Here is a 13219-nt window from a genome sequence, read left to right as displayed (position 1 = left end):
GTGAAGGCACTGGCCTATGGCTTACCCAACCAAGTTGTGGGCTATGTTCTCTTCTTGGGTTGCACCCTGGCGGAATGCAGGATTTATTTGTCTTAAATGGGAAGGAAAATCATGAAGAGATGACGCAGAACAAGAAAGAACCTTAGGAATAACGTGTTTTTAACTGGGAGAGATCCTTAAAACTGTAGGTCACGTTATTGTTTGTCTGCATTTGCTAGGGGAGAGTTTTTGGCTTTCCCAACATTCTCAGAGGTATTCTTGCCTCCCCCAGATTTAGGAGCTACTGATTTCAGCCTTCTGGTCTCACATGAGGAACAATTGAAATTCAGGGTGGGATGTAGACATGTCTGAGATCACATGGTTAGAGTTGAGCCTTGGAGCCGGGTCTCCCGAGTTATCAAGCAGTGCTCTTTCTCTCATTTCACCTTACCAGATACCTCATTTGTAGAGTGAGGTTTAAATGAGGTGTGAGTGGGTTTGTAATACACAGATCTATCCTGTGTTTATTGCCGCAACTCTGTCTTTCCAGAATCCTAAGTTCTTTTCTGACAGATCCTAAGAGCAACTGCAGTGTATCATTTCTGTCTCATAAAATTGAAGTGGTTTCTGGAAACCTTTCTCCCTTCAAGGATTGAGTCTTTTGGGTAAAACCCCAACTAAGAATGTGGCCACAAATAGACTAACTGTTCTTGAACTAGTCATTCAGGGGTTTTTTGTGTGTGTGCCTTCCTTTTCCTAGGAAAAGCTGTTGTTAGATTTTCTGTTTCTGAAGCCAGAGAACTAATGCTGGTCTGTCAGATTACTGTTTAGACCTAAGCTGTCCAGTACCATTATCACTAGTCATATGTGGCTAATTTAAATTAATTACGATTAAAACAATTCAGTTTCTCAATCACACTAACCACATTTCAGGTGTTTAATAGCTGTATTGGAGAACGCAGATACAGAACATTTCCATCGTTGCAGAAAGTTTATTGAACAGTGCTGGTTTAGAGGGTTGCCAGTGGAAATAGGGAGCAGTGTAGTATAACAAAAGAAGGCTTAGAGAGTTGGCTTTTTGAATTAAAAAAAAAAAAAAATCTTGTCTTTCAAGTCCCTGTTTGGGTGTGGTGGCCTTAGGCGGGTCATTAAGCACCTCAGCCATAAGTTATTAATCTTTACTGGTGAACCCTTTCTTTTGTGTAGCACTTGACTGTTCTCAAATAGAGTTATATCTATAATATCTTTTGAGCCTTGTCACCATAAATCTGTACTAAGATGGGTGAGATACCTATCTTTTTATATGTGAAAAAATTGAACCTGAAATAGCTAAAGGACCTGTTCAAAGTCACACAAGCTGGCAGGGTGTAAAGAAATGTCTTACATATAGGCACTTCATATCTTATGAATAACTGAATGAATCAGTGAGGCAGTTTGCTTAAGGTAATTAAACATGAGAGAAGGTCCAGAACTTCTGACTACTGGCCAAGTATTCCTTTCACCCGTTACCATGTGGAATTCTTGTACTGTGGGCCTAATCTTTGAGTTGAAGAATTACTATATCTCGTGAGTGAATATAAGCAAATGAGCTGTCAAAGCTAGTGATCCTAAATTTGCCTGGTCAGAGAAATCACCGGAGGTACTTAAGCATATAGAGTTCCATACCCTCTGGAGATTCTGATTCAGAAGAGCTGAGGTGGAACCCTGGGTTCTGTATGTTTCTTAAGTACTCCCAGTGCTTTTTAGGATCTGCTGAGTTTGGGAGATGACAACCTTGAGGCCCTAGCAGGGATAGGGGATCATTGGATCAAGTGGCTGCCACCTTTAGGATAAATTCTTGAAACCTGTTTGTATTTGACTTTTCCTCTAGCCATGGATGCATCATATGATGGTACTGAGGTAACTGTCGTGATGGAGGAAATTGAGGAAGCCTACTGTTATACCTCCCCTGGGCCACCCAAGAAGAAGAAAAAGTATAAAATACATGGAGAAAAGGCCAAGAAACCCAGGTTAGCCAACACCTTTTGGTAGCTGACATTTATAAACACAAGCTGCTTGGAGAACTGTGTTGAGGAAGACTTTAGGCTGTGTCTGGATTCACCGAGGGTGCTGTGCCTGTTGTTGAAGTCTCTGGATGGGCATTGGTGTTGTGGGGAGAGGGAGATGGGGAATAGGAAGTGGTTGATTGATACCATCAGTTGCCATTCCTGGGCTGGATCTTGATCATGTTTTCAGGCTCTCATAGGAAATTGTACAATACAAATGGTGGAAGCTGTGTACAAATGAAGTATGTTATTTATTATTAACATTGTCAACATTTAAGGATTGAAAATAGAGAATTAATGAAATTCATGTACAGCGTTATGAGTAGTACCAGTGATATGTGTAAAGATTATCCATGTTCTAGCTCTAATCTCCCTCTTAACTGGACACTCCAACTTCTTGCTGAGGTCACCACTTTTGGGTTACTTTGGTAGTTAATTTACTTCCGTTTCTCAGCTCTCGGGAGGTGCTGTTGACCCGTGAGGTGATCAGAGGCTGTGTAGAGGAGTAAAGCTTGTGTGGGGGGGGCCATAACCAGACTGATTAGCTCCATGAGTAACCTTTTCTGATAGTGGGATGACAGGGCACATGTGTATCTGCTCATACTGACCTTTAAAGCCAATCATTCCTGCAGAAAAAGTAGTCCATGGAAAAGTAAATCAGACAAGCTTTTGCTTCCAGGTTTCTGGAGGGAGAAACCTCCTATATACTATCTGGGGCTTTTCTTTGTTTGCTTCAGCCCATATTTAGATAAGTGCTTTGAAATGAAAAGCTAGGTTTTTGCCTCTTCACTCTCAGACCTGACCATTGAACTACTTACTGGTTGAATGAAGGAAAATCTTAAGAAATCCTTGTTTCCTTTAGGTCGGCTTACCTTCTATACTATTACGACATCTACTTGAAAGTGCAGCAGGAACTCCCCCACCTCCCTCAGTCTGAGATCAATAAGAAGATTAGTGAAAGTTGGAGGCTCCTCAGCGTGGCGGAAAGGAGTTATTACCTGGAGAAAGCCAAACTAGAGAAAGAAGGCTTGGATCCTGTAAGTAATTTTTTTCCCAGCTAATTTCTCCATTGGGTCAGTAGGGAAGGCCTTGGGAAGCCCCCACCCCCTGTTTTCCTTTTTCCTTTTCTCTTCTTGAGCAAACTTTGAGTTGAGTCAGTTTTACCTATCTTAATGGAGTAGCTTATGTAGGCATTTCTCCTGCACCATGGGTTCATGTTATTCATTGAAGGTCATGAGTATGTGTTCTACTGATTGGTGTCAGTTTTAAAAATGTAATCAGCAATTGGGCTGGGGAGCTTGGAAGTAGATACAGCTGCCTTGTATAATGTGATGTTCTTCAGTTACCACTGGTGGTTATGCACTATGCCAGAAGCCGAAGATGATGGAGGAGACAGGCTTGAAATAAAGAATGCATGAGGAGGTGTTCCAGTTTGTCAGCCATTTTGTATTTCTAGTTAATAGTAACATAACACTGACAACTATTTGTACCGCTGGTTTTTTGTTAGACTGAGATTCCTGCAGGAAAAACAACCTTGTTATTGCAAGGTTAACCTTAACTCCTCTTTTCATTTAAAATATTATTTCTGATTTCTTTTTTTTTTTTAATTTATTTATTTATAATAGTCACAGAGAGAGAGAGAGAGAGAGGGACAGAGGCAGAGACGCAGGCAGAGGGAGAAGCAGGCTCCATGCACCGGGAGCCCGATGTGGGACTCGATCCCGGGTCTCCAGGATCACGCCCTGGGCCAAAGGCAGGCGCCAAACCGCTGCGCCACCCAGGGATCCCTCTGATTTCTTTTTTGATAATATAGAGCACAGATTCTTTAGGAATGCAACAGCTATGTTATAGCAGAAGAGGTTGTGTTTTCCCTTAGTGGAGGCCATCTGCCACTGCCATTTAAATGACTTGCTCTTATTGGCTTGGCATTCCTCTTCTGGAAAAGTTTTGTGTTATCTAAAGTCTTGGAGATACCAGTCCATACCCCTTCCTTTAGATGATTTGTTTCTTTTTTTTTTTTTTTTTTTTAAAGATTTTATTTATTTATTATTGAGAGAGAGAGAGAGAGAGGCAGAGACACAGGCAGAGGGAGGAGCAGGCTCCCTGCATGGAGCTTGACATGGGACTCGATCCCGGATCTCCAGGATCAGGCCCTGGGCTGAAGGCAGGTGCTAAACCGCTGAGCCACCCAGGCTGCCCAGATGATTTGTTTCTAAACTGAATCTGGGGGACAGTTTAGAGGGGAGGGCAAGTGAAGTCTAGGAAAAGTGCACTTACTCTCTGTGGTTTCCCCATCATAAAGTCAGCAACCTTCTGCCCTGGTACAAGAAAATGTTACATTTTCCCAGAGGGATAACCGTTTTAAAGCTAGACACTAATGTAGGTTAATACTTATAAGACGTTTTTTATATAAATCATCTACAATGATTTTTTTCTTGTCTGGGACTTTATAGCTACTATTATCTCTACTGCTATTATCAAGACATGAATGAATTAGCTCTGATATTTACTAACTGTGACCTTGGAAGAATCATTTAACCTTTGAGTCTTCATTTCCTCATCTGAAAGTGGGGAATAATAGTATCACAATGTTTAAAATAGATAATATAAGGGACCTAGCTGAGCCCTTGGCACATATTGCCTTGGTCAGTAAATATCACTCTTTAGTAGGTTAAGTGTCCAGTGACCATATAATAAGAAAAGGCGTGATTTAATGAGCGTCTGAATATGCCAAGACTAGGTAAGGCTTTGGGGTGCCGTGTTTGACCTCTCTCAGATTGCCTGGTATGAAGGTGAGACCCTCTAGCCTGCATACTTTGGGAGCCTGTCAGAGACCTACTGGCAGCCTGGTTTCTCGGCAGCCCTTCTAGTCTCTTGCTGGACCAGTGGTTCCATGTCATTCAGGCCGCCGTGGTGTCTAGGTGCCTGGATTTGTTGATTAAGTCCAGATCATTCTATGCATTTGCTACCATTTAATCTTGTTCTGACCTGTCTGCTTCAAAGGGTGACTTGAGAATGTCATTTCTCCATTATCTCTTCAGTAAAGGCTCCATAAAGGATTTGGCCTGTCTGCTTTTATGTTTCATCTGAGTGCTTCTTTCAACTTTCATCTCTGAGTGCTTCCTTTGTACCTTAAGTAGTCTCATCGACTTCTTGCTTTTGATGTATTTAAGGATCCTTTTGTAATGGACTTAGTGTTCCTTTTAAAAGATGCATCTGAAATGATTTCCATTTAATTTCAGCTTTCATTTAACTTGACTTTGAACTTTTCTGTTTTCCTTATTGGGTAACTTGAAGCTTAATTTGAAAAAAATAAAAAACAAAAGTACCTTTTCCTTAGCCATGAAAGGTTGCACTTCTAGTACCTGGTTTCCTTGCTCCTTAGAAGACCTGGCTTGGAATCCTAGCTTTACGACTTACTGATTTTGTATTTGGAGAAGGTTTATCTCTCTGAGCTTCAATAGGAATAGTAATATTACCCAACTTAATAGCATTGTTAAGGTCAGGACAGTATTTTCTAAACTTTAAGATCCTAGTCAGTGTTAATATTTGTATCCCCCAGTATATTCAGGTCCTTGTCAGATATCCCCATCCATACATCCTTTCTCTCGTGAAGAGATCAGTTCATTTTCTGCTCTGTAAGTCTGGGAGAAACCAGTGTTATCAGAACCCTTGCTTTCTGTCTTGAGGTCCAGTATGGCCTATTGGCTTGTATTTTATGCTTTTGGGGGTTTTACTGAACATTATACATTCTACTACCTTGGAATTCTAAAGTATCAGAGCTGGAAAGGAGCTCATAAATAACTATATTCCGATAGGGCAGCAAGACATAAAAGTGGAAAGTATTTGCTCAAGGCTGTGCAGATTTGGGATTCCAGCTCCCAGTTTCGAATGCCGAGATCATTGCCCTTTCCAGAGTCTGATCCCTGTTATGAGCTCCTGTGTGATTGAGCAAGTAAGCTACATGGGCTTAAGTGTGGTTCAGAGGAAGACAGCGTTGCTGTTGGCAGAGGCTGACCCTCTCAAAATCTTAGGTCAAGAGAGGAGTCTTTCTGGTCCCTTTTGCAGAAAATAATCCAAAAACTGAAAAATGTAATCATAAATATATGTGCATGTGGTCTTAACTACATTTATCTCTGCTTGTCTCCCCCTCACCGGCTTCCTGGCCCTCAGAACTCCAAGCTCTCTGCACTGACTGCTGTTGTTCCGGACATCCCAGGTTTCCGCAAGATCCTCCCCCGCTCAGATTATATCATCATCCCCAAGAGCAGCCTGCAGGAGGACCGCAACTGCCCTCAGCTAGAGCTTTGTGTGGCCCAGAACCAGATGTCCCCTAAAGGACCATCGCTTGTGTCCAACACTGCCCCGGAGGCAGTGCCCAGCCATGCGGGCATGGCAGAGCAGTGCCTGGCTGTGGAGGCCCTAGCTGAGGAGGTGGGAGCCCTTGCCCAGCCGGGTGTCGTACAAGAGATCACCACCTCAGAGATCCTCAGCCAGGATGTGCTCCTGGAGGAGGCTTCCCTGGAGGTAGGGGAGAGCCACCAACCATACCAGACAAGCCTGGTAATTGAAGAGACCTTAGTGAATGGCTCACCAGACCTCCCCTCTGGAAGCCTGGCTGTGCCCCACCCCCAGGTTGGGGAGAGCATGTCAGTGGTAACTGTCATGAGGGTAAGTGACTTTGTACTGATGTCTCTTTTGGTTTATCTGGAACTACTACAAAGGCAGCTAGCACTGTGCAGTGGTGATTAAGAGTACTGGTGTGGACTTCTAGTAGGACTACAGTCCTCTTGAACCTTTTGCCCCTGGGCTTACTTAAAGTTCTCCTCAGTTTCTTAAGCACTCAACCAACTCCTTTTGCCCAGCATAGCCAGGACTTTCTTCACATGAGAGTACCTGAAGTATGTAACAGCATTTAAATAATACAGGCTATCCATGAATCAAAGCCAGGATCTCTCAGGCTATTAGGATTTTATGTTCCCTGAAGATTGTGTCAGCAGACACAATGGCACCTTGAACTGTTTAGTAGGAGAATTTCCAAATAGTCTTCCTGGGTGCAGAGTGGGTAGGAAAAAGAAAGCTCTCTTCAAGGCCAGGTTGATAAGAACGATAGTTAAGAGGGAAGTCTCTCCAGTGGCATAAGTCCAGCCATTCCCGGTTGAAGGAAAAGAGCAGTTTCAGCAATCCCACAGCCTGGTCCCCCCAGAAGCAGGGGAGCTACCACCACGCCTTCTATTACCCTGGGTAGTGTGGCATCCTCAGAGAGGAGGAGTTCTGCCCCGGTCAAGAGGAATATAGGATGACCTATAAGTACGAGAGCATTGTAGCCCCATGCAAAGGAATCTGTGTTAGACCTAAATCCATTTTATTGTTCCTGCCTTAGTGCTATTTATGATAATGAAGCATGCCACCTGCCTAGTTAAGCTAGATCAATAGGATGTTAAGAACACTTGGCAGGGTCAGAACAGTTGGGTTCTTTCACTAACTGCTTATGTGATTTTTAGGAGTCTTAAGTTTCTTAAGACCTCAGTTTTCTCATCTTTAAAATGAGGATAGTCCGCATTCTCTGCGATAACAGTTTACTCTGTCTTATTTTTGTTCTTAAAGTTTTGAGATAGATTCATCTTTTTGGATAAGCACATTGTTTGTGATTATTGAACTCGATCAGTCTGTGTTGTGGGCGGCCCTGGGTGTTCTTCATTCCATAACTGTCCTTCTCTCCGTTGTGCCCACAGGATTCCAGTGAGAGTAGCTCCTCTGTGCCAGCCACACAGTTCATCATGTTGCCTCTTCCTGCCTACTCAGTTGTGGAGAACCCCACCTCCATCAAACTGGTCAGTGTGTGGAGAGTTAATGGAGATAAGGGCTCTGTAAGAATTCTCCCCCTCGTAATTTTCTAAAAGTCTTGATGACGTTGAGGGAGATAGGACTGCCAAAGGTCTCAAATCACCTGCTCCAGGTATTCTTTAGTGGGTGTGGGGGTGGTGAGGAGAGTCTTTGAATGGAGCTCTGCAGGATCTTAAACTCCTCAAGATACATACAAATTTTTCTCTTTAAGAACATTTACCTGGGATAGATTCAGTGCCTCTTACCAAATTTTCAGAAGTATATGTGGTATAGAAAAATTGAGGGCCACTGATCTGATTCAATCCTATTATTGTACAGATTAGAAAAAAGGCCTAGAGAAGGGGAAGGACTCTATGATTCAAAGACACTGAGCTGCAAAACAGGCCAGAACCAGGACTCTGGTCTTTTGATTCTCAGTTAATGGTTTTCCTCATCACATACTGCAGCATCTGAGCTGAAATTTCTCCCTAAATATTTTAAGGTTTTTAGTGCTGTTATAATTGGTAGTTCAAAACTTTTCAATATCTGATTATTCACTACTAATATATAATAACATAGTTGACTTTTTTTGCATATTAAACTTACATTCTACAACTTTTATTTTGCATATTAAACTTGTGTTCACAACTTTAACATTTGTAGTTTCTGTTGTATTTTCTACATAGTTTTGTTTGTGAATAAAGACAGTTTTATTTCTTCCTTTCTCATCTGGATTCCTTATTTCTTTTTTCTTACTGTACTGTTTGGGATCTCTAGTACAATATTGACTAGAAATGGTCAGAGCAGATATTGTCATCTTGTTCCTCATCTTAGGAGGAAGACATTCAGTCTTTCACCAATCATTAGGTGTAATATTAGCTATAGGTTTTTCATAGATATCCTCCTCAAGTTTAGGAAATTCTCTAATATTCCTAATTTGCTGGGAGCTTTTATCAGGAATGGATGTTGGATTTTGTCAAATGTTTTTCCTAGGTCTGCTGAGATGGTTGTAGGAATTTTCTTTTTTAGTTTGTTAATATGGTTAATTTCATTGTTTTTCAAATGTTAAATCAATCCTGCATTCCTGGAATAAATGCCACTTAGCAATCATGTATTATCCTTTTAGCATATTGTTGGATTTAATTTGCTAAAACTTTTCTCAGAAGTTTTGTGTGTATATTCTAGACACAAAATGAGGGATGTTGGTCTCCAATTTTCTTGTATAATGTTTGTCTGGTTTTAGTATCAGGTTTTAGTATCTACTATTACCTAGTAGAAAGAGTCAGGAAATACTTTATCCTCTTTACTTTTCAGGAAGAGTTGTGTAGTATTGGTATTATTGCTTCCTTAAATGTTTGAGGTCAAATCTGGGCCTGGAGATTTCTTGTGGGGAGATTTTTAATTGCAAGTCCAATTTTTAAAATATATATAGGACTATTTAGATTATATATTTTTAAATAATTTTATATAGATTTAAATTATCTGTTTTTGAGTGAGCGTTCGTAGTTTGTCTTTCAGGGAACATAAAATTGTTCAAAACATTCCCTTATTTTTAAAATTGTGATGAAATATACATAACACAAGTTTACCATTTTAACCATTTTTTTAAGTGTGCAATTCAGGGTCATTAAGTATATTCACAGTGTTGTGGGGTCATTACCAATACCTATTTCCAGAAGTTTTCACCATCCCAGACAAAAACCTTATGCCCATTAAACTGTAACTCTATTCTTCTCCCCCAGCTCCTGGTAACATCTGTTTTACTTTCTGTCTTTGAATTTGCATATTTTAGGTACCTCATGTAAATGGAATCATGCGAATATCCTTATGGTCTCATTTTTTTCACTTAGCATACTATCTGTCTTGTGCCATGTATCAGATCATTACTTTTTGTGGCTGAATAATATTCCATTGTGTGTGTATACTACATTTTGTTTATCCATTCATAGACATTGATGGACATTGAGTTTGTTTTCATCTTTGGGCTATTGTGCATATTGCTGCTGTGAACTTTAGTGGATACGTGTCTGAGTCCCTGATTTCAGTTTTTCAGGAGATACCTAAGAGTGGAATTGCTGGATCATACGGTAATGCTGGGTTTTAAAATTCTAATAAATGCTTATCTTATAATATTTGTAGACTGTAGTGATTTTACCTCTCTCATTACTGATAGTGGTAATTTGGGTCTCATTTCTATTTTTCCTGACAAGCTTGGCTAGAAGTTATCGATTATATTGACCTTCAAAGAACCAACTTTTGGTTTCATTGATTGTCTCTATTGTTTTTCTGTGTTGTAGTCACTGATATTTGCCCAGATCTTTATTATCTCTCTTCTGTTTCCTTTGGGCTTAATTTATTCTTTCCTAGTTGTTTTTTTTTTTTTTTTTTAAGATTTTATTTATTTGAGAGAGCTTGAGAGCAAGCACGAGTGGGAGGGAGTGGCAGAAGGAGAGGGAGAAGCAGATTCCCTGCAGAGCAGAGAGCCCAATGTGTGCAGGCCTTGGTCCCAACACCCTGAGATCATAACATAAGCCAACAGCAGACACTTAACTGACTAAGCCACCTAGGCACTCCTCTTCTCTAGTTTCTTAAGATAGAAGCTGAGGTCATTGATTCAAGACCTTTCTTTCCTAATACAGCTGCTTAGTACTATACATTTCCCTCTAAGCACTACTTTGGTGGCATCTCACAAATTTTAATATGGTATGTTTTCATTTTCATTTTGTTCAAAGTACTTTCTGATTTATTCTTTGACCCATACGTTATTTAAAAGTACATTATTTGCTTTCTAAATATCTGGGATTTTCCAGATATCTCTCTCTCTCTTTTTTTTTTTTTTTAAGATACTCCCTTTTATTGATTTCTGATTTAATTCCATTATAGTCAGAACTCTGCAGTTTATAAAACTTGAATCCTCTTGAATTTATTGAAACCTATTTTATGGCCCAGAATGTGGTGTGTCCTGATAAATGTTCTGTGTGCCCTGAAAAAGAATGTTATCTTCTGCTGTTGAGTAGTGTGTTCTATGTATGTCAAGTTAGGTCATGTTGATTGATAGTGGTCAGCTCTTTTATATCCTGACTGATTTTCTGTCTGTTTCTTCCGTCAGTTATTGAGAGAAGGCATCCACCTATCACTATTAATAAGTTTTATCTTTTTTTTCATTTTTATTAGTTTTTTTGTCATGTATTTATTTTGACTCTGTTAAGTACCTAAACATTTAGGATTGTTATGTCTTTTTTTTTTTTTATTTTAATTTTGCTTATTTGAGAGAGAGCACAAGCAGAGGGAGGGGCATAGGGAGAGGGAGAAGCAGACTCAACTCTTCATGGGAAGGGAGCCCAATAGGCAGGACCCTAAGATCATGACCTGAGCCAAAGGCAGATGCTTAACCAACTGAGCTACCCATGCGTTTCAGGATTGTTATGTCTTCATGATGAATCGACTCCTCCATCATCATGAGATGACCACTTTTTTTATCTGGCAGTATTGCCTGCTATCTCATTTACTTTGGTAATGAGCTTTCTTTTGATTATTGTTATTAGGAAGTTGTATCTTTTTCCAGCGTTTTACTTTTCCAGCTTATCTTTGTATTTATTTTTTTTTTTGTAGGCAGTAATACAGTTTAGATCTAAAAGCAAGACCTATCTGACAATCTCTTTTTTAATTGTGGTATTTAGGCCATATATATTTAATGTATAAACACATAGTTAGGTTTAAATCTGTCATTTTACTCTTTGTTTTCTCTTTGTCCTGTTTTATTTTACTTTCTTTGGAATTGAATGTTTCTTATGAATCCATATTATTAATAACTCCCTTCTTGGCTTTTTAGCTTTTAACTTTGTTTTAGTTATTGTGGTTTTTTGGGGGTTTATAGTGTACATCCTTAACTTGCAATAGATTATCTTCTAAAACCTGTGGATAAACAGTATATTTTTAGATGAGAAAGTTGTCATATCTTGAACAGGAACAGCCACTGCATTCTCATTCATGGAGAAATTACATGTTTCTCCTGAGCCTTTGCTTTCCTGGAAATTATTATTGTTCTTTCATGATTTAATAAGTGTCAGCCAGACTTTTCCAGAAGGCTTTTATAAATAATACTTAAGAATGAAACATCAGCCTGGAACACTGACATTTTTTTTTTCTAAAGCTATTTCTATAAGCTGCTATTTAGGAGTCTTTCCAAGTTCATGGTAATTTATTGATAGAACTGACCTAACTTAAGTTTTTACTCTGCTTTCTGGTGGTGTTCAGAATGAATATTCTATATGGAGCCACAGTGAACAAAGATAGAGATGTTTTATATCCTAGCAATAATTTCTCACAAACCTATAGAATCTTGTACAGTTTAAGTGACATGGTTCCTAATTTCTTACCTTGTTTGCTCTTCAGGATACATCCATGAAATAGGAAGGGCAGATGATTTTACAGAGGAGGAAACCCAGGGCCCAAGAGCTAAAGTGACATACCTCCAGGTCATCTAGTGTGTCTGTGGTAGAGTTGGAACTCAAAGCCCAATCTCTTTCCTCAGTGCCACACCATTTCACCCTCATCCTTGACTTGCTGCTGCTATTACCATCACCTTTTCCCTAGGCATTCTGGCAGGGATAGCCTACTAGTAGCTTGGTGTTTCCCTAAGAGAGGCTTTTGCTTTTTGGCCAGGCTAGGGAAGGTGGGATTAATATCTGATAAAGCATTCATAAGTGACAGAACAAATCTGAGACGGAAATGTTTTCTTTGCAGCATTAATCAAGAAATGGAGCATGGCTAATTTCTGTTTGTAGCTGAAATGTAATAACCTGTTGTAATCATTACGTTCAAAGAGAAGTCATTGGAGGGAATGAGAGCCACTAGCTGAATATATTCATATGCAAATAAATTATTGAGGTCTATTGGAATTCCCTTTTTTTTTTTTTTAAAGTGGCCATGATCTATTTTTATCTCTCTGAACCCTAAGTCCTTGGTTTTCAAGTAGTGGAGTATGTGGAAGGAATCTTGGACCAAGAAGCAAAGACTTCAGGTTCTAGGTCTACGTGTGCCCTTGATTCACTGTAAAATTTGAGCCAAAGTGTTTAACCACTTTGAATCGCAATAATTATATCTACTTGATAGCATTGCTGAGAGTGCTAAATGAGATACTGGTAAAGCCTTTAGCACTGTGTGGTCCTTGGTTTAATTAGTAGTGGTTGTTGCTATCTTTATTCTTCCTATACCTATCTGTGTAACCTTGAGCAGCTGTCTTCTCTCATTTGAACTCAATTTCTCTATTTCTGAAAAGTGAATTAACTGTATCTTAGTACCTTTCCAATTCTGACCTTTTGAGATGTCATGAATGGACGATTCTTCTGCAAGCTGGCATCCTCCTG

At 39.7% G+C, this 13219-nt stretch overlaps 1 protein-coding gene across 3 annotated transcripts in view; it reads left to right on the top strand.

Moving 5' to 3' along the window:
• Positions 1-13219, top strand: part of HMGXB3 (HMG-box containing 3) — a 47087-nt gene that overhangs the window by 950 nt on the left and 32918 nt on the right. For all 3 annotated transcript variants that reach the window (XM_025434402.3, XM_025434401.3, XM_025434400.3), the window contains exons 2-5: positions 1850-1988; positions 2887-3061; positions 6198-6695; positions 7760-7858. In XM_025434402.3, coding sequence (XP_025290187.1) covers positions 1852-1988; positions 2887-3061; positions 6198-6695; positions 7760-7858 — 909 coding nt within the window. In that variant the 5' untranslated portion in view covers positions 1850-1851. The remainder of the gene's footprint in view (positions 1-1849; positions 1989-2886; positions 3062-6197; positions 6696-7759; positions 7859-13219) is intronic.

This window comes from Canis lupus, chromosome 4, assembly GCF_003254725.2.
Source record: "Canis lupus dingo isolate Sandy chromosome 4, ASM325472v2, whole genome shotgun sequence".
Taxonomy (NCBI): Eukaryota; Metazoa; Chordata; class Mammalia; order Carnivora; family Canidae; genus Canis; species Canis lupus.
This window is presented reverse-complemented; position numbering and strand designations above follow the sequence as displayed.